Source organism: Mesoplodon bidens (assembly GCF_964165515.1).
Source record: "Mesoplodon bidens genome assembly, chromosome: 3".
In the NCBI taxonomy this organism is placed as follows: domain Eukaryota; kingdom Metazoa; phylum Chordata; class Mammalia; order Artiodactyla; family Ziphiidae; genus Mesoplodon; species Mesoplodon bidens.
Genome location: NC_138178.1, coordinates 24,247,224 through 24,274,436, shown reverse-complemented (window position 1 = coordinate 24,274,436; position 27,213 = coordinate 24,247,224). Strand labels below are relative to the sequence as shown.

General features: G+C 46.6%; 1 protein-coding gene across 2 annotated transcripts in view; it reads right to left on the bottom strand.

Moving 5' to 3' along the window:
- Positions 1-2,663: 2,663 nt before the first annotated feature.
- Positions 2,664-27,213, bottom strand: part of SFMBT2 (Scm like with four mbt domains 2) — a 205,810-nt gene continuing 181,260 nt past the window's right edge. For both annotated transcript variants that reach the window (XM_081230116.1, XM_081230117.1), the window contains exons 16-21: positions 26,463-26,572; positions 20,519-20,694; positions 18,277-18,443; positions 17,657-17,920; positions 16,767-16,895; positions 2,664-7,627 (exon numbers count right to left, since the gene is read on the bottom strand). In XM_081230116.1, coding sequence (XP_081086242.1) covers positions 7,487-7,627; positions 16,767-16,895; positions 17,657-17,920; positions 18,277-18,443; positions 20,519-20,694; positions 26,463-26,572 — 987 coding nt within the window. In that variant the 3' untranslated portion in view covers positions 2,664-7,486. The remainder of the gene's footprint in view (positions 7,628-16,766; positions 16,896-17,656; positions 17,921-18,276; positions 18,444-20,518; positions 20,695-26,462; positions 26,573-27,213) is intronic.

The window sequence follows — 27,213 nt, the reverse complement described above, 5'->3', positions numbered from 1 at the left end:
TTTTCTTTATTAATGTCACTGTTCTTGCTCACAGCCTTGCCTTCCACCTGCTGCTCATCCAGAGGCCAAAGCTTTAGTGACTGCAATGCTGCTGTGGGGATTTGTCACCCCTGCTTACTAAGAGTGACAGGGTCCCTACTGCTTTCAGACGGGTGACAATCCCATCCCAGATCCCATCTGCAGGCTCTGTTTTCTAGAAAATATCTGGCACCTATGATCTTACTTGACATTCCAAAGATAACAGAGTAGGAGGCTATGCTCATATGGTAGTATTTTTACTGTGGAATAAACCACCAGGACAGCAGCAATGAGGGAATATGGAAATCGAGGCAGGGGAAGGAGGGAAAACATATAAAGGTGATACATCACAGAGTTCGCCTCTAAGAAAACAAAGATGGCTCCTCCAGTAGGTGAGACCCCTCTGGACAGGCCACATAGAGCGGTCACGTTCCTGCCAGGTCCCTCCCACTTCCTTCATGGATCTGAGCTGATATTCTAAGGTACTCATGCCTGGAGAGTCAGCTTGGATCACCCAGCCCTTCTGGTCAACTGCTGTCCCTGGAAGCCAGATCCTGCAGCTGGTGGTATGTATTTCATCTGAATCCAGAAATGGTGGGACGGGCACCAGCTCTCAAGGGTTTGATTGGTTCGGGCCTGGGTATCTGAGGTTCCCACCAAGGAGGGAGTGAAGGAAGCAGTTAGTGGTGGCCCAGACATTCCAATGAATAAGTGCTTAAGGGCCCAGGAGTCGATGGTGCCCAGTGAATGGGGATCTGAGTCACCTACTACGGGCCAGACTCGCTGCCTAGAATCACACACGACTTCTAGTCCTATCAACCCTGGATGGATATGTTACTCTCTACCTTCTATAGAAACAAAAACTGAGGTTTTGTGTTACATACCTGGCAAATGTGAGAAAAAGGATTTGAACCTAGGACTGTCCGAAAAGTACAATTTGTACTTTTCCTGCAAGCCAGTGCTATCTGTCTTCATCTGGGTCTCTCTCTCTGCAACGTACACCTAGATAGATGTAGCGCATCTGTCATTCCCAAAGTTTGAAACCAGTTATTTGGCAATACCTATTATAAAGCAGATCTTGAGGCTGGGTGGGAAGGTGGGGTGGTGGTCATCGTGCTTTGATCTGACTTCAGAAGAGTATTCTTGGAGAATCCACATTGCAGAGGGCACTTCAGACATAACCAAGGAACCGCATTACATGGGATGTGTGGCAGCTCGGGTTGGGCTGACTTCCAGAAAAGGTCTCGATGAAGTTACTCCCTAGTAAATCTTTGTGGCCCATCTATTATCTTGATGGAGTACTTTTACCCCAGCGGTTAAATGTCCCGCCTTCACGCTGGAGTCACCCAAGGTCACATCCACATACAGTATTTTTTTTTTGCGGTACGCGGGCCTCTCACTGTTGTGGCCTCTCCCATTGCGGAGCACAGGCTCCGGACGCGCAGGCTCAGTGGCCACAGCTCACGGGCCCAGCCGCTCCGCAGCATGAGGGATCTTCCCGGACCGGGGCACGAACCCACGTCCCCTGCATCGGCAGGCAGATTCTCAACCACTGCGCCACCAGGGAAGCCCCAAATACGGTGTTTTTTAACGCAGTCTTTGCACCCCCCTTAAACAGGATGCTGTCCCAGAGGCTTGGAATAAAGCTGCAGCACCAGCAGGAGCCAGCTCAAAGGGGAAGCGGCTTCCCGTGAACTGGGAGCTGTAAGCAGCCTTGCGAGATGGCGGAAGAATTAGAAATAGGCTTTGGGTGGCAACATGGAGAGAAACGTAGATATTGTTTTGCCTTAATTCATTCAATCTAGAAGTCTGGAAAAGTGTTTGGCTTTCACTTTATTATAAATTTAGTCTTTAGATTTGTTGTCAAAGGTCTTCATCACAAGTAGAAATACGATGATCATATGTACTTGGCCACATAATCCTGCCCTAGATGCTTCTAGAATATTTTGAGAAAACGAACAATAGGCTTCCGCTCTTGTCTGCCCTCGTAGGCTTTGTTTTGTTATTAAGTCTTTGCTAGGAGGCAAAGCTCTCATAATTAAAAACCAAACAAAAAAATCTATACGCAGAACTTGATTGCCAGCAGGGCAAAAGAAAATGTTTAAAGCGAAGTAAGATGCTGGAGATTGTCTGTGGTTGGAAGGAAGAATTGCTCAGCACTCCCCCACCTCCCTTCCCTAAATGCCCCTTATCCCCCTCACCTTATCTGTCCCTCCATGATGCTACCAGCAGCAGCAGTGGGGGAGGGGAAAGGAGCATCCTAATCTGGCGACAGAGACAGAGACGGCAGGATGGGTGCGAAGATATCTCTTCCTCTTCCAACTTGGATGCCTAAGACCTATTTGTGACACTTCAGGGGCAATGAAAAATGTAAATACGGCTGTTTACTTATCGTTCTCATAGACATAAAGGAGTGTTTCTACTAATGCACCAGGTAATCATAAAATAACTAAAGTAATGGAAAATGGGAAGGCTAGAGGCGATCGTGAGGATGTATAGTAATGTTTTAATAAAAAGAATAAGCCCAAGTTCCTGAGTAAAAGGAACCAGAGCTAGCAGGTGACCTTGAAAGGTAACGTAGGATTTTGAGAGCCATGGTTATTAAAACCCTATAAACATTTGCTTCAGTGCATGGTGAGAAAAAAAAATAATCTTAATGCAAACCTTAAAAACAATATTTAATAACTTCCCACATAAAGACACAAACACCACCATAGAATTTATTCTCACTTTATTAACAACGTGGCTTACAATTTTTTTCAAGTAAAAAGGGTTTTTCATTTAGAATAAAAATTAAAATATAACTCTGATATAGATTTTCATTTATTTACATGAAAACATATATACAGAATACAATCTTACAGCAAACCACGACATGCCCTTTGTCCTGCAAATATCGAAAGTAAAAACACCAACTTTTCCCTTTTATGCACCAAAACATACACAAGATATGAATCAAATTCCAATACAAACTATTCAAACTGGAATGCAAAGCAGTAAAAGGGCTTTCGACATTCACAACTAGGGGTAGTTTAAGCTTCTAGATATCATGCTGGCTCCCATTTTGAACAACAAATGAGATGATTTTTTTTCTGTCATTTAAAAACTTTTGTCTCCGATTGCCCATCGTAAAGTGATTTTCAGCAAATGCTTGTTAGAACTTTACTTTTTCTTCAACACATCTCTTCGGTCCACACGAAGTACCCACTCTGCCTGGTGATGTAGGTCTTGACCTACTGGGACTCCCTGGTACCGTATCCTAGCCTTTTTTAAACAAAACCAAGAAAATGGAAAGTCTGCAGCTCAGGAAATTGTATTATTACTGATCATCTAAACCAGAGATTCTTTTCTTAACCAAAACCCAAGGCAGCATCATGTGTCAACACTTAGAATTTTTAGGTGAATTAAGTGGGTCAAAAATAGCACAGTTGGATCTTACCACATCGTGTTTGGGATACGTATAAATCAACTCTAGTGATAAAAGCTATGAGAGTCACCCAACGTAAAAACTCAACTAAGCTGAAGTGAGTAAAGCAATTTCCAGAAAACTCTTTAACAGAAAAAAAAAAGTGAAGGAAAAAGAGAATCATTACAGTGTAATCGTTGCCAATAGAGCCTCCCTTGTTATTTAGTTACTGCACCAGAGAGACATGGGCAGTATGTATGTCTCCCCAACGATTACTTTTTCCTTAAAAACTACAGATACCTTAAAATTTACTATTTTTCCCTTCAAATAATTGCACGCTTAGCCACAGCTTTCTAAAGACAGAATAGTGTAGGACTTGGAGCCTAGACTCACCATCTTAACCAAAAAAGCAACAATGATGCTCAAACCACAAAGACTTAACACTACTGTTTTTATAGTTCTATCTACAGAAATAAATACAAACGGGTGTTCGACAAAAGAAGTATGAAACCCCTAACGCTTCCAAAAAGAAGGGAAAACAGCCCTTAGAAAGGGGCGTTTGGTTTAAAATAAAAGGCAAATCTCAGAACTTGCCTGATAACAACACTCAAGATTCTGTGACACAAATTAAGGAAACTGAGACCAATCTTCAAAGGCTGATCAAAATCAACCTTCCAGAGACTTCAGTGTGGGGCAAAAGGGGGCAGTTTGAAAGGCCTGAGTCATTTTAATCTATTGAGGAACAAATCAAAGCAAACACAAGAAATCATCTTTCAAATATGATCAAATAAGGCAAAGCAACCTAATAGCTGTACAGCTCAAGCACGCTGAGTCAAACTTTGATCAAATGAACCTAATTTTAAAAGTGATGGATTTCTCCATGCTATGCAACTCTGTGGTGAAGCAAACTGGGTTTTTGCTGTTGCTATTTTTCTTTTTAAAGCGAAGAAGTTCTTCCAGAATGGTGGCCTTTCTACCTTTATATTTTTGTGGACAGGATATTTTCCTCACACAGGACAAAAGCAGTCAAGAGGTCAGAGGTCGATACAAGCTCCATTAGTTTTAGGGCGGGACTCAGTGATGGACTCTCAGCCTTAGATATGAGGTGGCATTTCTGCTTTTCAAGTGATACACACTGTACATACAGACTGCAGGGTCTGCTTGGCCGGGAAGGGGTACACAGTTCTCGGGCCATTCCCAGAGGCAACGAGCAGCCCGGTGTATGCCGGACAAAGGTACACAGATCAGAGGACTCTGACCCCAGAGCGCTGTCAGAGAGACAGCGGGGAGACGGGAGCATCTGGGGATGAACAGGGGAGGGGGCATTGCCAGCTGGAGTGTTTCAACCAAGAAACGTTTATCTTAGGGGCTGGGGTGCCTTGGGGGCTACAGGTGTGAAAGCAAGTCTTCCGGCCATAAGGGACGAAGACAGAGTAACAACACTGCAAAATGTTCCTTGAAAACTGGCCCTTTCTCTAAGGCAGAAGCTGGTGAGAGGTGAATCCTACAGAGAAATGAACACCACCTGACACTCCTGCAGCCCAAGTCCTGCTGATGTGAAGAAGCACAGATCCCCATCACAGAAGTCCCCAAAGAATCTGAATTGGAGGGCAACGCTGGCAACCCTCAGAGCAAAAGCATCTTCCTGCCCCTAAAATGTTTCCTGGCTCGCAGCAGGTAGGGAGATGGCATGCAGACAGCCTTTAGGACGCTTGCCCCGGAGCCGGGCGTCCTCTGCCTCGGCCACAGCCGTCTCCCCGCCAGGCACACGCAGAGCGCATGTGGTTGACAGGGCGGATCCCACAAAGAGACCGAGGACAAGCAGAGTTCTGGGCATCTGGTCCCTCGGGAAGAGGATGCCTCCCCAGCAATGGTGGCCGCGTCTCCCCCGGGCTGCCAGGCGGGAGGCCTCTAGTTCCTCTGGGTGGGCCCCAGGGACTCCCCCTACCCCCCGGAGATCCACTTATTCCCATGCAGCACCCTCTCCTCTGGGCCATTCCTGGAACGGGCATGAGAAGGTGCCATTCGTTCTGAAAGGAGGCTGCGGCCCTCACATCCCTTCATTCCCGTCCCACGTGCAACGGGAAGAACTCAGCTCAAAAAGGCCACAGTGAAGGATCACAAACTGTCAGCGACGGGAAAGTGCCCCACACCATGAAAAGGATGCCCTTTCCAACTGGTTGACAGAGTTCAACTCTACGGGACTGAGCCTTTAAGGCCAAAAGCACATGGCTGAGGAGGCAGCGGTGGGGAACCAAAGAGAGAAATGGGCCCGCAGGCCAGGCTGGGATCCTCACGGACGCCGCCCGTCTGCACAGGCCAGGCACTGGGCCTCCCAGCAGAGGCAACCAGGTAAGTCCAGCGCCAAACGTTTAAACTTGACTTAGGATGAGCTACAGGGGCGATGACAGTCTCGACCACCAAATATATGTTTTCTCTTTTCATCAGTAACGGTGACAGAATGTTGACAAAGGTTAGCCTTGGTGATGGAGCCTCTCGAAATCTGACAGATAACCAGCCCTCATGTGGCAGGAACATGAGCCGCTCGTCAGCCAACCCAGGATATTCGGCCTGGAATTGCTGGCGCTCTCGTCAAAGAGAAGAGGTCAAGGTAATCATGCTGCTAAAGGAAGAGAAGGGCGTGCAGTACCCACTTTTCCTGGGCAACGTGGAGCCTGAGCTTCCTCACACGAGTTTAAAAAGGCATCTGGGCAACAACCAGCACAGAACAGAGTGGTCCGTTTGGGCTTCAAAGAATATACTGGATCCGTCCAGGGTGCACACAGACGAAGCTGGTACAAAAGACCAGCTGGTCCCCGGAGCCACACATCTCTCTACAAATGACTAGACCCACTTAATGAAAACAGCCAAGAAATGTCCTAAGCACACCAGAGCCGGAGTGAGCTGCAGGAATTACACGCTCTCTTTTTCTCGCTTTGGCCAATGTGTACCCTTTCCTGACAGCAGGAGGATAGGGACGGGGCACACGTGTCCGTGCCACACGCCTAAGAGTTCAAACCTGTTACTCTATCGGAAGGAGGTCCAGGGTGATTCAAAGTCAGCCCAGATGACGGGGTCAGTCAATGGCCGAGCCAGCAGAACGTGGGGCTGCCTCCAGGGCCAGGGCCCCTCATCACCCTGTGGTACAGGCGTGTGCTGGGGCAGGGGTGACTGAGCAGGGCGGGGCTTGGAGGGAACCTCCTCGGGAGACCCAGCGCAGTGCCTCTCTAAGGGAAGGAGCTGTCCCCTCGGGTCTTTTCCCCGCTCTTGCTCTCTGGAATGAAGCTCTGCCTTCAATACACAATTCAAGATGCTCCAAGAGACTAGAGGAGACCCTCCCTGACCTGGTCACAATTAAATGAGCATATCGGAGATCTCAGAGGTTCCGTACAAGGCTGCAAGCACACCTCCTCCCTGCAGACTTCCTGGATGCCCATCTCCCTGTCATGACACCCGGCCTTCCTTCTCTGCCCAGACTTCCTGAAGTCTCCTCCGACAGGCAGAGTCCCTCATTTGCTAACTGCCATCCTGAAACATCGCCTAGAGCTGTGCGTGAGAAATGAGTCACCACCAGATCAAACTGCAGTGACAGCTACACGCATGTCGACCTGGAAGCATCATCTACGGATGTGCCTGGGAACAATCACACTAAAGCTGTCTGCAAGGCCTCCGCCTGGGTCACAACCTAAAAGACATCACTTGCGCCTTAGTTTTCAAAGAAGTGTGGGCCTTGGTTTAGGAAACCTTGTTCCGAGGAAGCTGCCTGGTTTGGGGTGGGAGAAAGGCGGGGGGCGTGGTCTGCAGAGATGCACGTCCACATCTGCAGGGTACAAACTTAAATTCACACCCTCTGGGAGCCACTGCTGCGGGGCCCTGGGTGCTTTGGAAACATGGAAACCTCGAGCAGGCTGGTGGGCAGAGGAGGCCCTCGCGCTTCTTGCCTTGTGGGGACACAGCATGTGCACCGCCTCACGCATCCCGGGAAAACGGAAGTTCCAGTCCCGGAAACCTTTCGAGACACGAGACGCTGCATCACCGGGACGGCGGGCGGAGCGGGCGGGGTCAGTTGGCATACTGGGCATAGAAAGCCACCTTGACTCTCTCGATCTGATGGCACAGCTTGATGGCGGGCCCCAGCTTCAGCTCCATGCACTCCTGCACCGTGGGGAGGGTCAGCAACAGGAGCGCCTGGCCGTCGATATCCTGCCAGGAGACAAAGCCGGGTTAGAGCCCAGGCGGGACAGGGTGCACGGGGGTAGGGGGTGGGGAACACGTGAGCCACGGCGGGCTTCCTCCCGGGCCCAGGGCATGGGGGTGGCTCTCGTTCCCTCTGAGCCTGCAGAGCGCGGGCCAAGACGGCGACTTGGCTTGATGGCTGCCTGATCTCCTGGCTAATAAAATCTTTCTGCTGAGATAACATTGGCTGCTGTGAAATTCACCAGCCTGGGCTGGAGGGGATGAAGAGCTGGACTGGGCTCTCGCTAAGCCCTTCGCCTCTTGCTGGTGAGCCTCAGGCCCCCAGATTCAGTCCTTCCTGGGCTTTGGTGTCCTCCCTCTGCTCTGCTGTGACCATCTGAGCCCTAGAAAGGGTTCTGCAGGAACAACAGAAACGTTCTCTCTTCCCTGCCAAGCCTGGACAGTTTACCATCAGAAGGGGTGAGAAGATGCCACAGCACGATCTTCCACAGAGGAGAACACGTGTACTTGGACACGTGTGTGTGTGCACGTGCACACACACACACCCCCCGCATCTACAACCTGTGTCACCCAGAATGAGGGGTCTGAGGTCTACTCCCTGTGCTATCTTACTTAGCCCTTCTGCATCCATACCCAGGGGTCCCCACGATGGAGATATTCACTCAATCACCGTGAAATTGCATTCACTGTAGAAAGAAAGGGCACAAAGGCTCAGCCCCAAGCTTTACGATCACCCCAGTGGGCTTTGTCTCTTCACCAGCTTGCTTCCTGTAAGAATCGGGTTTATTTATCTAGACATCGTTTGATTGGGTTACTGAGTGTCAAGGCAACCCCTCTTCCTGTTCACCCAGGCTTCATGCTCTGGAGGAAATAAACGAGGGCCCAAGAGCCTGCAGGCCCGAGGTAATGATAAAGGTCGTGGTGAAACAGGTGCAGACACTGAAGTCGGCACACACACCAGGCTCTCTGCCACGCGGAGAAGCAGTGCCCTAGGGCTACCATGAGACACAGAGATGCAGCAGCCACACCATCGACGCAGGCACGTATCTCAGTGACCACGTGTCGGTGAGTTTCACATAGGCAGCTTTTTTTCTTAAACTAACAGTTTATTTAGCTGTCTTGAAAGCAACTAAAGCAAAAAAACCCAAAATGGGTATAACTGTTGGCCTTGCCTTCGAAGACTAATGTTAAGGATAAGCAACATTTATCATTTGATCGGTTTTGAAAGCCACCCTGATGCACTATTATCCCCTAAGACGTATGGAAGCAATAAAGAACTTAAAAAGCATCAATGCAAATGCCATTTATTATCGTTAAATTACGGACAAGCACTGGCTGTGATGTGTGCGACTATAAGCCACGTCTCAACCAAGACTCCAACTTGACCTCGTCAACCACAAAGTGAGCAGAGCGGCCTTGAGTACGCCCTGAAAGTAGGAGACAAACTCATAAAACTGTCAATGAATTTCTGATGCTATATCTTTTTTCCCTTTACATGTGCCTTTACACCTTATTTTACATTCTTTTCACATGCTACCTATAAGACCACGAAGCAAATAATGGTACCCCGTGGCCCGGGGCCTGTTAGCTGAGTCCACTTTCAGAGCCAAATCCACATATATTCTATCGAAACTAGACCTGGAGAGTGCAGGCCAGCAACACTGGCTGATCTAATTAAGATCACATAGCTGGTGAGAGACAGCGGTGGAACTACGATCATGGTTTTCTGAAATTAAACTTTGGGGGAAAATTGTAGCTCAGCTCTTCACATCTGCACCAGGTTGTGATGGCTATCCTTGGGCACACAGATTAATTACAATCGAAAATCAGCCCTAAACTATTTGTATAACTCTCCACAGTCAGTTTCAGTGAAGGTGGCTGCCATATGCATGCACCACATTGAGTGGAGGACGTCACTGATTTAATCACTCAATGGGCATTTATTGAGCAACTACTAGGTGCCAGGCACTCTGAAGGCCTCTGGGTGCATCACACTGAACAAAACGAAGACTCCTGCCCTGGAGACGACAGGAATCTTAAGGGAGGTAGACAAATAAGCAGACCCCTATGATATAGGGAACTTAATGTATGGACGTAGTGCTACGGGCCCCATCAGGCCAGGCTACAGAGCCTATCTTACAAGAGTCAAGGAAGGCTTCAGAGATTAGACGATGAGGTACTCAGACCTAGGGGACCAGTGGGAAGTATTAAGGTGAGGATGGACTCAGGGAACACAAGTGATTCATCAGTGCATGGAATTCAAGGGGCGCGGGGAGACACTGAAGGCAGAATTGAGATGGGCCCAGACAGGAAATGGGGACTTACTCTGGAGATGTGTGATAAGTAGTCACTGAAGGACGTTAAGCAGGTAAGTGACTTTATCAGGTGTCTCTGCAACCTAATATTGGCCACAGGGTATCAGAATGAATTAGGCGGTAGGGTGGGAAAGGGATGAGAGGCTGAAGGCAAGGACCTTTATTAGGAGGTGGCAAACTGAGTCCACTGAGAGAGCACGTTGGCCAGAACTCGGATGCTCCCCGTCGGATGCGTTGAAGTTTACTGAAAAGCAGATAAACCAACCACAGAGCGGGGGGGAAAAGCCTGCTACGTAAACAACTGACAAAGGACGGCAGCAGTATCCAGAATACAGAAGGAGCTACTACAAATCAATTAAAAGAAGATAAACTTTTTAAAAAAATTAGGCAAAAACCATGAGTAGGTATTTCACAGATGAAACAAAAATGGTGAAAAATTTAAGAAAAGATGCTTAACCTTCTCAGGAATCAGGGAAGTGCAAATTAAGCCCACACTACAATATAATTCTATACCCACAAAAGTTAAGAAGTCTGACAATATTAAGTGTTGACACAGAAGCCTCTACGTGACGAGTAGAAAGGTACATTCATATGCTACTCTGGGAAACATTTTGGAAATCAAACAAGAGCACAATGAACACAAAATTCAGAATAGTATTAACTGCCAGTGGAAATAAAGGGGAGTGTGAGAGGGAGGACGGCCTTGGTAGATGCAGCCATGTTGCAAAGTTCCTGATTCTTCCTTGGGTTACTGGCTTTCATGGGTGTCCCTTTTATTAATAAGCCCCATATGTACAAATAGAACATATACTCTTCTGTATGCACAAACTAGTTCTCAATAAAAGCATTTCAGTGCATCTACATCTCTGATGTGAATCGGTATTTCTCACTGGTTTTCTTTCTGAAGTGAAAGTTTCTACACTTTCCTGACACACCACAGCCAAGGAAATTCATGGATCCTAAATTCATGGATCTTAATTTTGGGGAAGGTGTTATAAGCCTTTTAAAGCTGTTTTCATGTCTTTGCCAAATATTTATTAAATTATTCATATGTCAGACCCCAAAGGAGATGTGGGACATACAAAATGAGTGAGACTTGGCTTCCTCCTTCTGCAGCTGGGGAGCAGAAACACCTGAGCAAGTAGCTACCAACGGCAAATTTGGAAAGATACCCAGAGCCAGAGATGGGCCCTGGGACACTCACCCCGGCTGGGGGAGCCAGGGTGGCCTCACGTTTAACTGTCTTGCGATAAGGCATATCAATGTGGGCATGGAGTTTTGTTTTTCCCTGCTCTATCCTCAGCACCTAGAAAAATGCCTGCCGGGCACATAATAGGTGCTCATTAAACATTTGCTGAATAAATAAATGGGAAGAATTGGCCTTGGTAAACTTAAAAGTCAACAGAAGGGTAAAAGAAAAGGGTAAAAGATGAAGAAAAGGAGGTGGAGGAGCAAGACAGGGGTGGAGATTAAGAGCCCCCAAATGGCCAATATTTTGAAATAACGATAAACACAATATAACCTTTAAAAATTGTGAATCACTAGTTGTACACCTGAAACTTACACAATATGTGCATCAACTGTACCTCAATAGAAGTTTTTTTAAGTAAAGGAGAGGGTAAGAGAGAATCTGGAAGGTGGACAGAAGTGGAGGAGAAAGAATAGGGTATTCTTGGGCTACCTTAGTCTGTTCCGGCTGCTATAAAAGAACACCGTGGAATGGGATGGTAGCTTATAAACAATCAACATGGATTTCTCAGAGTTCTGGAGGCTGCAAGTCTAACGTCAAGTAGATTCAGTGGGGTGTCTGATGAGGGCCTGCTTCCAGGTTCATAGACTTCTCGCTGTGTCCTCACAGCAGGGAGGAAGCTGTCTGAGGTCTCTTTTATAAGGACACTGATCCCAACGTGAGGGCCTCACCCTCACGACCTCATGACATCCCAAAAGACTCACCTCCAAATACCATCACACTGGGGGTTAGGATTTCTACATATGGGTTTTGGAGGAGACATAGACATTCAGTCTATAGCACAGACACCACAAGCAGTGTCATGAGGCTCCTGCAGGGAGAGCTGTACCGTCTGTCGGGTGAGCTGGAATGTACCAGAATGCACCCCCCCCCCCGCCCCAGTGCTTCCTGCGAGGTGCCTCAAGCAGGCTGACAGGGACCAAGAGTAGCTCCTTTAATTCAAGTCCTCAGCTCCGGAGGACTCCCTACTCTCTTATGGGAAGAAATGAGGACGATGACAGTGAACTGACTGAGCCGCATATAGCCTCAAAATAAAAACTCACATCCAGTGGTGAGGGGGTCTCCAAATCCCCAAACAGAAACTCGAAAATGGCCCTTCAGTTTGTCTTTTCCAGGGCAGAGAGTGGGAGTAAATGCAGTGTTTATGGAGCTTTGAGGACCATGGATTCCTTCCCATACGGCCCAAGTGTTGACCCTGGGGGATCCACAGCGCCTTAAATCAACCACGAAGACATGCCGGTTTACATACGCACAGAGTCTGATCCACTTCCATAAATGACTCCCCGAACTCTGACCTCCTGCCTGTTGGGACAAATGTGCTTGGTCCCGCGATCCTGTAATTGATTGTGCAGTCAGCACCAGGGTGGCCGCTGCTATCAAATTCCAAGCTCATCGGAAGAGTGACAGTGACTTCGAGAAACACAAGATGTGTTTGCAAGTGTGTGGGGCAGCATTCAGAAGCGCACAGCGGACACGCAAGGATTCCCGAAATGGTGAGGTGTCGTAAAATATGCCTGAGATAAAGTGGGGCCTCAAGATTAAGTGCTAAATCTGCCAAATTACTTTTACAAAGTTGGATAAAGAATCTGGGCTCTTTCCCGGGACACTTTTTGGGAAAACACGTTGTTTGGACAGGTAGCATGACTGACTATCAGCCACGCGGACCACAGCCCTGCTCTCCAACCTTGCAGCTAGCAGCTGCTCCGGGGACCTCAGCTGTAAGCCCACCTTCCTGCAAAGACCCCTTGTGTGTGCTCTGGCTCAGCCGACCCAGCCTCACTCCCGCGGTCGGCATCACCTTCTATGGCCCTATTCTGGGCTATATCTTCCCAGACTTCTCTGCCTACAGCTGCGTCCTCTCCTGCACCGAGGATGACACTGTTTCAGTCTCTTACGTGCTGCTGCCAGCTGCTGATGTGTCTGTTGTCCCCAGTCGATCGGAAGCATTTAGAATTGCAAGCATCTTACCCACCTTTGTCTTCAGGAAGCTTTTAATAGAGCGCCTTGCACATAGGTTATCTGTAAATTCTTGTTGAGATGAGGAGAGATCCTACACATCATCGGCTAATAGGAAATCAAGGGCTTTCTCAATGATCCACCTCCTCTGACTTGGAGAAACCTGAGCATCAGAAGGTCGTGACCTCCCATTCCACGCCCACAGTGCCCAGCACCACGCCAGCACACATGTAGGTGCTTGGATGACGGCTGATCCTCGGAAGAGCGATGGGAGATTTGGAAATGGCATTTAAAGCAAGAAGAACAGGCTGAGGCCTCTGTGAGCTTCCTCACATTTCCTAGAACTGGGGTTCATGGCATGGAGAACTAACCTGCCCTTTATTACAATGGATATATTTCAGCCCTCTGTTTTGGAAACTTTGGATGAGAATGCTAAAATGGATACAGCTCAGGGATACTCAGCATTTTTACAAAGGCAGAGAGGTATCTGTCTATCAGATGCCAGGCTGGCAATCTAAAAATGTGGTTTAACTCGGGCTTCCCTGGTGGTGCAGTGGTTGAGAGTCCGCCTGCCGATGCAGGGGACACGGGTTCGTGCCCCGGTCCAGGAATATCCCACATGCCGCGGAGTGGCTGGGCCCGTGAGCCATGGCCGCTGAGCCTGCGCGTCCGGAGCCTGTGCTCTGCACCAGGAGTGGCCACAGCAGTGACAGGCGTGCGTACGGCAAAAAAAAAAAAAAAAAGGAAACCACTAATTTGGGTAGTTTGCTTATTGCATGGCTCTGATTCACAAAAGGTGAATGAATAGGCAAAATTTTATTTAAGACTTTCCTATTTTTTATAGACGTGTGGAGTTTCCCTGTGTAGTGTACATATTTGCAGCATGAAATTATAGAGTATAGATTTTTTAAGCAGTTACTATAACATTTCAGAGTTAAAAAGCATATATTCTGGCAATGGGAAGTTTATAATTTTTGTAAATGCTCCGTGATTACGGTAGTCTCTGAATTTATGACTTGGAATCCAGGGAGTGAAGGCGCGTAGCTGTGACTCCACGCGCTGTGATTTCTCTCATATGCTGGCGGATAAACCCCCAGCTCCTCCCCATTCATCTAAAAACTCATACAACGCCTGGAGTGACCCACTGGAGACCCCATCAAATCAGAGCTGTGGTGTCTGGCCTCAAAGGTAATAGAACAAATTAGTAATTAAAGGTCTGGTTGAACAAAAAACACGCTCAAGTGCCCACGGACTTCAGGCAGCCCCGCCTGGAACAGCCTTTTACTGTGACAGATGAAACGGTCTAACGTAGAACTTTAAATAGAAATAAGGCTATAATTAATTAAATTCTACCTATTTTTCTCTCTTATAAGAGAAATAAGTAGGTATGTAAGGCCAAGTTTTTAGGTGATGTGAGCAGATGCCCCTTGTTGATCCTAGAAGTGGCCGAGTGTCGGGAATGTTTCCTTCTTAGATGCCTTGGCTTGGGAAGGCACGAAACTTCCCGACATGTTGTTATAAACAGGGATTAAAGTCCAATTAAGGATGATTTAGTATAAGTAGTATTTTAGCCTTTTTCACAAATCAGCTTTGTTTTCACCTTCTTGCTTATTACCAGATATTTATGAAAGGAATCAACACTGAGCTTGTCTGTCCTTCACAGCTTAAATAGCCTCTGGTCTTTGTCCCATGAGAGGCCCAACTGGAAAGCATTTGTCAGTTCAAAGCGGCACGTGAGTCTCAAAACAAGACCTTGGACTAACACAGACCGATACCATCGGTATCTGCCTCGTGGATATTCCGAGGTCTGTACCAGACACTCAGTGGGTGCAGACTGAATGAACATAGGACCGGCTGGAACACGTGTTAAATCTGTGTCATCAGCACTCGTCACGTATACAAATGCGATGCTGTTTTCAAGGTGCTGCTAGTAATAAATACCAGACCGGACAAATGCTGCATCGGGCAATGCTTTAAGCAGGATTTCAGCCTCCTGCTTTGTTCCCGTTTTCAAGACTGAGATGCAGTTTCTCAACAAGCCCCAAATCATGTGAGTCCTCACGTTTCTCACAATTCTCTTTCTTTCCTGTTTGTGTGTTTAAATGAAGGGACATGCTCATTACCACGTTCTTTACGGACAAGGAACCTTTTTCTTTTTGTCTGCTTTTAAGTGTCGCCCAGAGAGGAAGTACAGCTGGTGTCAGACAGTGAGGAGGTGGCCTGGCCTTCCAGCCACCATTCACTCGTTCGGTGCCCTTACTGGGTGTCTACAGAAGACGCTAATGGTCCATCAGTGGAAACCCTGGGAACACTGAGAACTCCCCTCTCCTGGGAGGAGCTTGGAACCACATTAATTTGCTTTTTACAATTCATTACTGCATTTTGGTGGCCTTTGGAGAAAATCTGAGAAATTCACTGGGTACGGGGGAAATCAGAGGCCTTTCTTGTTTTCTTAATGATTTAATGCTTGAATTACCCTCTTTCTAGACTATTGGTTTGTATAATCTAAAAAAAAGCTAGATGGACATATCTTTAATTTATGACATGGAAAACAGTACTTTAGTGAAATGCAAGGTTGTGAAAGATACTTACACTGTGAAACAATGCAAGAAATGTCAACAAATTGAGCAAACATAGTAGAGCAAGTGACAGGCTTCCACTTGAACCTTCTATGTGAGGCCAGTGAGAAGTGTGCAAGGTGGATTATATTTAGAGTGGGGATTTATTTTCATACTAACTTAAGGGAAAACATAGATAAAACCCTCCCTTCCTTATGGCACATCATTTCATCTGCTAGATTAAAAAATTTTAAGGTATAAATTATATCAATAGTTCTCCCATTTATCCATAATTTACCATAGTACCTAACACACCATAGGCTTTAAAATAATTTACAAAGAAAGAAGTGAAGAAAGTAAGAAAACAGTGACAAAAGCAGCATTAAATAAAATGCAATGGCCCGAGGGCTTCTGCCTCTGGGAAGATCAAGTAGACTTTTCCCTCTTTCTCTGGAGAAGTAAAAGCCCTGAATGTTATAAATAAGACAAACATAAGAAGGCTCTGGAAGGTGGAGAAAAGAAGGCAGACCAGCCAGGGACAGTGGGACTCCAGATCTGACACGGTAGCCAGTTCTTTGAGTTTTTGTTTGTTGGCCTCCTATGTCTTTAGTGTTACACAAGCTGGCAGCCCAGAAATGCCAACGGGAACAAATGAAAAGAGGGCCAACGGAAGCCTGTTTCTCTACTGGAAAGGGGGAGCTGGGGAGACAAAAGCCTTTCAGACGACAACTGCTCCACCACGGGACAATGTGCACCCCACCCGCCAGCCAAGGCAGAGCTGGGAGCCCTGACCTCCAGCCTGGCCAGGCTGCATAAGACCCAGCCCTCACCAAAGGGCATCCGAGAACCCCTAGTAGAGGCCAGAGCTGCTGACTCCACTGCACGGCAAAGAGACCCCGCGGAGCTGCAGGTGGGACCGCACGTGGAGCCCGGATGTCCTGCTCCCCTGCCCCCAGGGACGAGGAAGCCCCCCACCCCTTGCCGTGGCCAAGCCCCAGGAAGCCAGCTAACACAGAAGACCCAGAGGCTCAGAACCAGAACACCTGCTGCACAGCAGAACCCCGTACCTGCTCCTGAAATATTTTGGCCAGGGGGGCACAGTCCGTCAGCTTGATGAACCTCACCACGTCTGTCACCGACCACTCCAAGGGGTTGCTCTCCAGGACCAGCCTCTCCTCCTCCTCTTGCTTCACCGCCTGCAGAGGGAAGGGAAGCAGGAGGCTGTTTTATCGCTTCCCGGACAGCAGAACCCTCTCTGAACCCTGAGGGCTGGAGCCGGGCTTTTGGGACCACTCGCGGCCTCCTCACTAGGCACCTGGACAGGTGCAGAGGCGGCCGGTATCCAGGGATGCTCTTAGCAACTCGTCTGGGTTATGACTTTGCTCCAAAGACTTGTGTATGTTTAGAGGTTAAAAAAAAAGGCACAGTGACGGCCGCTGTTGACCCCCAAGTTCAGGAGCTCTGGGGCTGAGTGCGGGATCTCTGGTCGAGGAGGAGACAGGGCAGGAGCCGGTGTAGGCGCGCGAGGCCGCTATGCCCCCATTTACGTGTGTGATGCTGGCGCCAGCGACCTTCCAGCTGATCGTGTAACACGTGGGCTCAGGGGAGACCAGATACCCCGACTACACATTTTATAGCATCACAAGGTCTCCTAAGGAGGGAAAGCCTAGTGTTTAATGAGACCCTGAGGACTTATTCTGTCTGTTCTCCTGACAAGAATCCCTGTGGTTTTAAAACCTTCCAGAAAAAGAGGTGCTATTACTTCTCCCAGAACCGCAGCCTGAGGTTCACCGTCCTGCTCCGTGGGATGTGGAATCACCAAGCTTTCTGCCCCTGATTTAGCAACACAGCCGGAGCAGCTGCTAGTGTTTAACTAAAACAGGGGTTCCCCAAGCGAGGTCCCGTGCTGCCCCACTGGGGACACTAGACTGGCCAGCTGAAGTGGCCTGAGCTTTACCTCCGCTGCTTCCTGGCTGGAGGCCGGGCCCCTGGGGGCCCCCTCAGTGCTGGGGGTGGCCTGGGCCCTCCGGCCCCTCCGCGTCCTCTCCACGGGCGCCCGGTGCTCGGGCTCCGAGCTGCTTCTCAGGGTCACGGCCCTCCGGGGCCGGGCGGAGGGTACCTCGGCCGAGGATGTGTCCGTCTGGTCATCACGGAGCTCGGAGCCGGTCTCCTCACTCCCCGTGTCATCGTCCAGGGCATCTGCATCCTCCTCTTCACTTTCCTAGGAGGACGGAAGATGCACTGAGGCGGCGAGGAAGGGGGCCTCCGGGAAGGTGGGGGAGGGGGCCCGCAACTCCACCCCAGACCCTCTCCTGCCCAGGTGCCGGTGCCACCCTCCCACTGAGATTTGTCCAAGGAGGCCTCGGGCAATGGATCCTACGGTCCCACCCCGGGTCCCACCTGCAGCCCCTTTCCAGCCGAGACGCTGCAACGTTAAGTCTGCGTTCGACAGATAAGGAGGGGGTTCTGGCAGTTCACGATTCTCACCATTTAGCATCAAACTTCAACCTGGCCTTGGCTATGAAGCCAGGGCCCTGCTTCCCGATCGAATGTGGGAAGCTTCCGAGCAGAACATACCTCCCCGGAGTCTGCGGCAAAGCCCACGGTAGAGGACCTCCGTTTCTTCTGCACAAAAATGGATTTTCGTCGTTTCCTGCGTCTGGCCGGTTTAGGGTGTCCGCTTTCAGCACTGCTTTCTCCAATCGGGGGCTTAATGATCTTCTTTCTCTTCCCATAATAATAAGCTACAGGGAGAGAGATGATGAGATTAAAAACTGTATTAAAAGGTTACACCCATGGGCATGCATGGATGGGGAGGATAGAGACAGGAGCAAGGCGGAGGGAGGAGAGAAGGAAAAGTAAAAGGAGAGGGAGGGGGAAAGTGAGAGAGATCATTCCTTCACTTGAGACCATCAAAACTTCACATCCCGGGGCTTCCTTGGTGGCGCAGTGGTTGAGAGTCCGCCTGCCGATGCAGGGGACGCGGGTTCGTGCCCCGGTCCGGGAAGATCCCACATGCCGTGGAGCGGCTGGGCCCGTGAGCCACGGCCACTGAGCCTGCGCGTCCGGAGCCTGTGCTCCGCAATGGGAGAGGCCACAACAGTGAGAGGCCAGCGTACCGCAAACAAACAAACAAACAAACAAACAAACAAAAAAACTTCACATCCCATTTACACCTCAGGAAACAGTTCTGAGAAAACAGCTCCACAGGGGGGAAACCTGTCCCCAGTGCCCTCGTGTTTACAAGCTGTTACGGACAGAACAGCGTCATCTGCCACCTGCAAATTCAAATGTAGAAGCCCTAATCCCCAATGTGATTGCATCTGGAGATGGGCCTTTAGGGAGGTGATTACGGTTAATGAGGTCATAAGGGGGAGGCCCTGACCCAACAGGACCGATATCCTGACAAGATGAGGAAGAGACACCAGGGATGCACAGAGGGAGGACCCTGTGGGGACACAGCGAGGAGGCGGCTGACTGCAAGGCAAGGAGGGAGGCCCCAGGAGAAACCAGCCCCACGGACACCTCGATCTGGACGTGCAGCCTCCAAAACTGGGAGAAATGAATGTCTGTCGTTTAAGCCCCCCAGTCTGTGGGACTTTGCTGTGGCGGCCCGAGCAGACTGAGACAGAAGGTGAGCCACACAAGCTTAGAGTTATTTCAGGAGTTTCTCTCTGCTCCCCGCCTTCCTTGCCCCCAACACTGCACACAGTGGTGGCAACCACTCCCACTGGAGACGCTCCGACAGCTGCCCCCGAGTCTGAAGCTCGAAGAGCCAACAAGCACAGTGAGCACCTACTGCAGGGTCCTGGTCACGAAGGATTTCCCCATCTCTCGACCTGACCGAGACCAACTGGCAAACACACAGCCCCAGTTAATGGGGCACTTTCTGTCTTTTCAAATAGTGTTCCTTACCTACTACATAACTATACACTTTATTCTTTTCTCTCTCAGTGGAGACTTTCATTACTTCTGAATTCAATAACAGAGTTATATGTCTGTATTACCACCTAGAGCAATAGTTAGAAAATTATTTACCAACGTTCAATAATGATTGATGTATTGTATCATTTGAATGTATAATCAACTAACTAAAACCTATTATGGGTCCAGTTTTCAATTATGATCAACACTGAGATGCTTCCTCATTAGCCAAAGCCTCAACTGTTCCATGTGGAACTTCCATTATTCCATAAAAGAACCAGATGCACCAAAGGGACCTTTATCTATGGCTGGAGGCATACAAAGGAAAACACCAAATGCACAGCTCCTGGATGACAGCGGCTGTTTCCCACCCTGCAGTGAAGCACGTGTTCACACATCCCCACACCACTGTACCCTAGAGGAAAGTCACTCAGCCTCCACACCTCAAATTCCTTACATGCAAAATGACTGACTAGTGTAGGTTTCTTTCAGGACTAAAGCTGTCTATTTCCAGTACCTTCCACTTGAATTTGGTCCATAAAGATGGCACTTATAAAACTGTCAAGAAACGCCATGGGGTTCTTGGGTGTGAACAAACACTTATCCATTAGTGTCTGACACCTAGAGAGAACCACAAAGCAGCTCATCCTGGAGTGTGGTCACAGCAGAGCTGGAGACATCCCCATCCCTTCCTTATTCTAGGAGAGAAACAAGTATCTACTAAGTAAACCTTAAACAATTCCCCCGGAGCAATTCCTAGGAAAAACTATGTAAAAGGTGTTTAAACAAAAACAAACAAATAAACAAACGAACAAAAAAACAGTCCACCAACTACATGACTACATGGTCCGCGGGCAGGCCCACAGACCAACGTTCTTTTCCGATTTGCACTTACTGTATTTGGTTTTGGTGTGAATGGAGCAGTTCTCCGGGCAGTTTTCAGAAACCAGCACAGGACTGAACAAATTTGGACAGCATTCGAGCTTGGCACAAACACGGCGGCAGAAATCCGCTACTTGGTCAGATGTTCGGACGATCTTGGCCACGGCCCTGTATGTTTTGCCTCTATACCTAGAAACAAAGAAGAAAAGTGATGGAGAGACCACACACTTACTCAGATCTATTTTGTACAGTGGATTCCAAAGCAGCACCATTCACTTTCTAAAAACAAAGCAGGTTGTGTGTGGTTTCTCTGTCATTTGTTTTCATTGTTCCTTATGAGTTCACAAAAATATTTTTAAGAAATGCCCAGTGCCATGGGCAATGTATGTGGCGACCAGGCTAAAACAGGATCCCAAAATAAAGATTCCCAGTTGGCGTATTCTCACCGGGGTCTACGTAATTGAACACCCCTCCAGAATGCTTCTGGAATCTAGATAGTATCACTCGTTGCTCATGACCCTTGAGAAAAAAAAACTTTCTCCTCCCCAAGAAAAACCGCATGAAGTCACCAACGAAAAACTAGAAACCAGATCTTCTGGAAAGCAGGTTGGATGGACTCCTGTTTTCAAAATAAGTACTCACAGCCCTCATCCAAATGCCTATTTAATAATGATGGAAACCATGCTGGCTGAAAAGGTGAGCTCTTTGAAACAGTTTGAGTCACCTTTCAATACAGTTTTTAAAACTATCATTGGTACAAAATAATGATAAATTTCTCAGTTGGCAACAGATCATATGTCTTTATTTACTTCACATCTCACTAAACTTAAGAGTCCACTGAAATGAGAATACATCCAAATAGTTGGGCCTATTAAACTATGTCCTTGATGTGCACCCTAATTTTCAAGTTGAAATCCTGAACGATAATTTATTTTCCAGGAAAACTGCATGTAGTGGTAGCTCTGGCTGACAGCACTTGTGTTAATTTTTGGAAAACTAAGCAAAATTGAGAGAGAAAGAACCGCCAAGGAAGGCTGACCTTGTCAGTTTCCGCATCAGCAGTGTCAACCTGCTCCTTTGCAGAGCTGTATGCAGATCTTCCTTGACTTCCGATGGGGGTGACATCCCAATAAACCCACCTTAAGTTGAAAATATCGTAACTCGGAAATGCATGTAATACACCCAACCTACTGAACATCAGAGCTTAGCCTGGCCTACCTTAAATGTGCTCAGGACACTCACATTAACCTATGGCTGGGCAAAATCATCCAACACAAAGCTTCTATCATAATAAAGTGTTGAATATCTCGTGTAATTTACTGAATACAGGAAGTAAAAAACAGAATGGTTGTCTGGGTCCAGAATGGCTGTTAAGAGTACCTGCTGTCCACCCTCGTGATTGCAGGGCTGACTGGGAGCACACTTTGAAACAGTACAGGAAGGCAGCACGAGGGAGGGACCAGGAAGGATTGCCTCCCTGCTGCGAACATGGGGACCCACTCAGAGTCTCAGAGTGCACACAAAGACTATTTTAAGAGGAAGATGTTTATGATTCAACAGATACAGAAAACAGCTTTCTTGGAGTTTCCATTATCTGACTAAAGGCAGAAATTTCTGAGCAATGAGGATCGCCATAAATCTCCTCTTTGGGGGGCGCTTCTCATCCTAGGGATAAACCTACCATAAATCCCCTCTTGGAGGAGTTTCATGGCCTTGAAGAAGACAGAAAGGCCACTCCTGCCTGCATAAACAAACTATTCCAAACTTTCTTCTCTCCCAGTTTTTCTCCTAAAAACCCATTTGTCTTTCCCAAAGAAACCTATTTGCTCTTCCCCAGAGGCCTTTTCTCCCCACTCCCTTCCCCCCAACTAAGTTAGGGATGACTTAGGTATAAGCTCCAAACCCTAACTGTCCCTTTGAGTTACACATCATAGGGCATTTCTGTGTGTACATCCATTGCACCAGGAAAGAAATGGTCTTTTTTTTTTTTTTTCTGTCTTTTGTCAGTTTAGTTTGCAGGCTCCCAGGTACTGAACCTAAGAGGGTAGATGAAGGGGTTTTCACCCTGACATCAATAAGGAAGTGTGGGTAGCCTTCCAATAATTTCCTATCAGCCAAAGTAGGGATTTATGTCCACATGTGAGAGTGCATGTGGCAGGGTAGAGACAGACAGATGAAGATGGACAAACAAGAGTTCTGGGGAAAATGGTCTCTTCTCTTTCAGTTAAGAGTTGAGAAAAATCAAAATGGATGTTGAGTCAAAAAGAAATACAAAGTGAAAACACCAACGCTGATCCAAGCAGAATGACTTCAATTTGGCCTAAGTTCTATCATTCATCTTTCAAAATCACCCATATCAGGACCTTTCTTAAAAATCTTGTGATGCGAGATTTACTTGTGACAGGACTATGATGACAGTGGAGAATAAGGCTCCAGTCTGTCAAGTTGAATTCACATCCTCAAATATTGAAGGAAGAATTAAAAGGGGAAAAAAAGATGGTAACTGCAGAAACAAGGATGCATGGCACACAGTGAGAAAAATCACTCTTCTCATTAGCAATAAATAGTAAGAGATGGCCCTGACTTCCTTCAAAACAAAGCTTTTACTTCACTGGTCACAGATTCTTAATCTAGAACTAGAGTCAGTGCAACACTGGTTGTCAGTCTTAAGATACTCAACCTCAGAAATTGCTCTCATCCTTCTTGATTCCTGTATTTCAAGTCATGGGAACTCTGTGTGATAAATGGGGTGGGCGTTTATTTTATGAAAGACAACCTCTAATTCAGAACATCCTAAACTGGTCTGTGTGTGACCCAGAAATGCCACGCCCATAACCTGATGAATTTATTACACACCGAAATTCAGTCTTCTCTTCAGAAACGGGTTCACCCGCTTGCTTAACATAATTTTTACGGCATACATTTTCACGAGAGCAAATTTCACAAATCTGAGCAAAGTAAAAATTAACATATGAACCAACAAAATCTTTTTTCAGTGAAAAGTCTCTCCATTTGGGAATCCTTTTTCACATAAATCTCCTTGATAGTCAAATATTACATCTTACTGTTCATAAAGCATGGGCATGAATAAATGCCCCCAAAAGGTAAAATAAATGAAAACACATACAAAATTGTCATTGCTTATGAAAAAAGAAACCAAAATATCATTTCCATAGAGCTGAACATGACTCACCTAAAAGTAAAGATTTGACTTTATCTCCTTGCTTCTGCCTAAGTGATAGTGAAATCTAGTTCACTCAAAATTACATCAGGATATTTCCACTTTAAATATTCTGCATAACTGTAACAAAAGAAGACTGGGGAAATCTATGAAACCTCTGCCTGGCTTTTATAAAGGTTGTCACAAAAGCCATTCAAACAAGAGTTAACAATTTTTCCCCCTCAGGAAGATTCTATAACATGTTGGAAAACACACGTAAATGTCTCTAAAAGCATAGGACTGGATTTTTTTTAATCCCCCTAAGGTATAGCCAGGTATAGCCTAAATTCCTCCTCCTGAAATTCTAAATAATGTAGGTCAATTTAGTAACTTCAGTCCATCGGAAAGAAACAATGTCCTCTTCCACAGCTGCTGAAGTGAACCACACTAGCATCCCCTTTTCCTTTAGCACAAGCTATTCCTGGTTCTGCCTTTCCATCCACATTGAAGACTCATTATATGATAGACTTCTTATACAGTGTTCAAACATTTCGATAATTTGTTCTAGTATAAAAGGTATGGTTGTTGGCTAAATAGGCAAAATCACTGGGGGACGACTGTAGATGACAGTGTCCGTTTTTCGCCTATTTACAGATCAACCCTTGTCAATGCCACCCCTACCCTCTCAACTAAATGGGTCTTTTCAGAAGAGGAAAAAACCAATCAGAACCCCCAGATGCTAAGTGACAATGTTCCCAAAGGTCTACAGAGAAGAATCTCATGCCCTTTCTTACTGAGAACACTCTCTGTGGTTAATATAATTCAAGGACCACAACCAAGACAACTGAATGCCTTAAAGGCAGGTCTCCGCCCTCGCTGAGTTAATTTATTCGCGAAAGAAAGCATCTTAGCCTTTCAGCAAAATGGGAAGAAGTCAACTCTCTCTCCTCCCTTTGGCACCAATGAAAACATCGAAGTTATCAAGATCTAAAACGTTGTCGTTTTACATCAGAAGGAAAGAGGTGACTCAACATATAGTATTATAAGGGATATTCCCGCTGACTGTAAATCTGTCATTGTTAGCAGCTGCTTTAAGATGCTACTGTGATCCAGACACTTGAAATCCAGTTCAGACACACATTTTCTCATTATAAGTTGCTGTGTAAGATTCTGCTAAGGAACGCGCTGTCATGTTTGATATAGTAGGTAATACGTTGCCTTTACGATACAGCAGGGCTGGGTCGTGCTGTGTCTGTTTTGATTGTATCAGGCTGGTTTCATAAAAGCTCTGATCAACTTGGCAATGGGAAAATGAGTGCAAACAGTGCAAAATGAACTCTCCCTGTCACTCTGGGAATCTGGAGTGAGTTTCTGGCTAGCTTAGGGAGCAGGGGAGGTTTTAATGGAATTTAAGATTGTTGTACTTTTACTATTTCCATATCCTTGGGTGTATTTTGGATGTACTGAATTTTACAGAAAAATTTTAAAACAAGACATAAGAAGGGTTTCTCTCTATAAATACTTGCCCGGGTTTCCTGCCACCACTATCAGTATGAATCGACATTATAACAAAGTATTCTACTGTGGCTGATGATCTCCAGCTTATATAAAGTAGAAAAATACAGAATGTTAGATTGGAAAAATAACATGTTTTTTTTTTTTTTCTGGGCTACAGGTGAAGCTCAATTAAATATTTATTGGGAAAGAAGGGAAGGGTGAGGTATGGTGTCAATCTTCATTGACACGACACCTTCCAACAAACCAAAACTCTCCTTCCTTATTTACATGTATTCCCTTTAACTTTTGTGGTTTAGTGGAGTATCATTAGACCATACATGACTTTTGTTGAATCTAAAATTATAGAGATGATCAAAAAAGCCACAGGAAAGGCTGAGTGGATAACTAACAATGAATGCGAATAACTGTGAATTTCTCCACGTCTGTACTCAGTTCTGGTGTAAGTTAACCATGGAGGAAAATACCACTGGTCATATAAGTTATTTAATATTCCTTAATTTTCACTACAAATAGGACAGGCACTTTCCCTCAAGGAGGACTTAGGTATGCTCTAGCCATTGAAAAGTAGTTCACTGTTTAAACCGCATCATTTTCCAAATGTTACAGCTAAGTGATACCTTTTGACACCATTATACAGGAAGTGGATCAGTGAAGATCTATTCCATTTGAAAAGAATTAAGTGGATATGAAAAGCCCTCTCAAACCACCAAAAGTATTATTAAACATAAAGTTATCTTGAGACATGGGTCTTTTTCTGTCTCCTAAACAACTGAGTTCTCGCAAAGCAGGCCAGGGGGTGTTCCCAATTTCAGAGTTCAAGAAACTTAAAGCAAAGCAAACATTACCTTTCCAATTAGCCTGTTTCCAAATAAAATAAGTGACCAACTACATGTCCAGCCACAGCCTATTAACCAAAACCAAAGAGAGGTATTGGTTCTTCCTATTTTTTAAAACTGGTCGCAGAGTAAGGAACATTGTATCTGGCATAAACTCTATAGTATCAGATATTAAGATCTGTTCATGAAAAACGTATAATAATGATAAGAGAAATCCTCTCTTTATATAAATGTTTCCCTTTGGATCAAACAACCCATCAGTACATTTTTATTCTGAATATTTAACACAATACACTCTGTGTGTGGTGCACAGAACTGCAGAACAACAAGCCTTCTGTTGGTTTCCACTTCTCTGGGCCATGTGAAAAAGAGGAAGGACAAGTTTCAAAGTGGCAGGCAAAGAACGCTGAGAACCCTGGTTTTCCAGAATTGAAAACACTTACTTGGCCTTCAGTGTCTCCTCCTGAAAATTCCAGTGTGGGTCTTCCACCAGCTGTAATTCCCGTAATACCCTTCCAGGTTTGTAAGCTGCATTGATGATCATGCTGAGAACCTGTCGGGAAAAAGGAATCGCCGTGAATGTCAACCGCATCCATTTCTGCTGAAACAAGGGTGTTTTAGAAACCACTCCGCTGATACTTCAAAGCTGTCTGCCCTGCACCTCCAGTCAGCAAAGGGCTGGGATGGAGTCAGAGCGAATGTTTTGCAGCTTGGCACTGACGTGCTCGCCATCAAGGGGATAGAAAGGGCGGTGAAATCCGACGCCTCTGCCTGGGAGAGTGTGAACCACTGGCCAGAGGGGACGGCTGGCTCTCACTAATGTTGCTGGTTGCAGAAAAACTGAACCATTTTCTCCAAAGAGCCATGGATCATCCTTCAACTGGATTCCTCTTCAGTAGTATCGGTTACTAAGAATTCCATTTTATCCTTAAAAATATATTTCAAAAGGAATCACTAAGATGGAGATGGGAGGTTTGTTCCAACGCTTCTGGATAAGCTTCAGATACTTGTACGGAGGGCTAACAAATTACTTGAAACTCACCTGACGCTGACCCAATTTATGGACATTTAACATCAGGACATTTCTCAGAGACCTGAGTGTTTTGAAAGGAAGCCTGAGCGTCTAACACCATCTGACAGCTTCCTCAAGCTACCCCTTCACTCCCAAGTCCCAAGTGCGAGAAAATGAACACG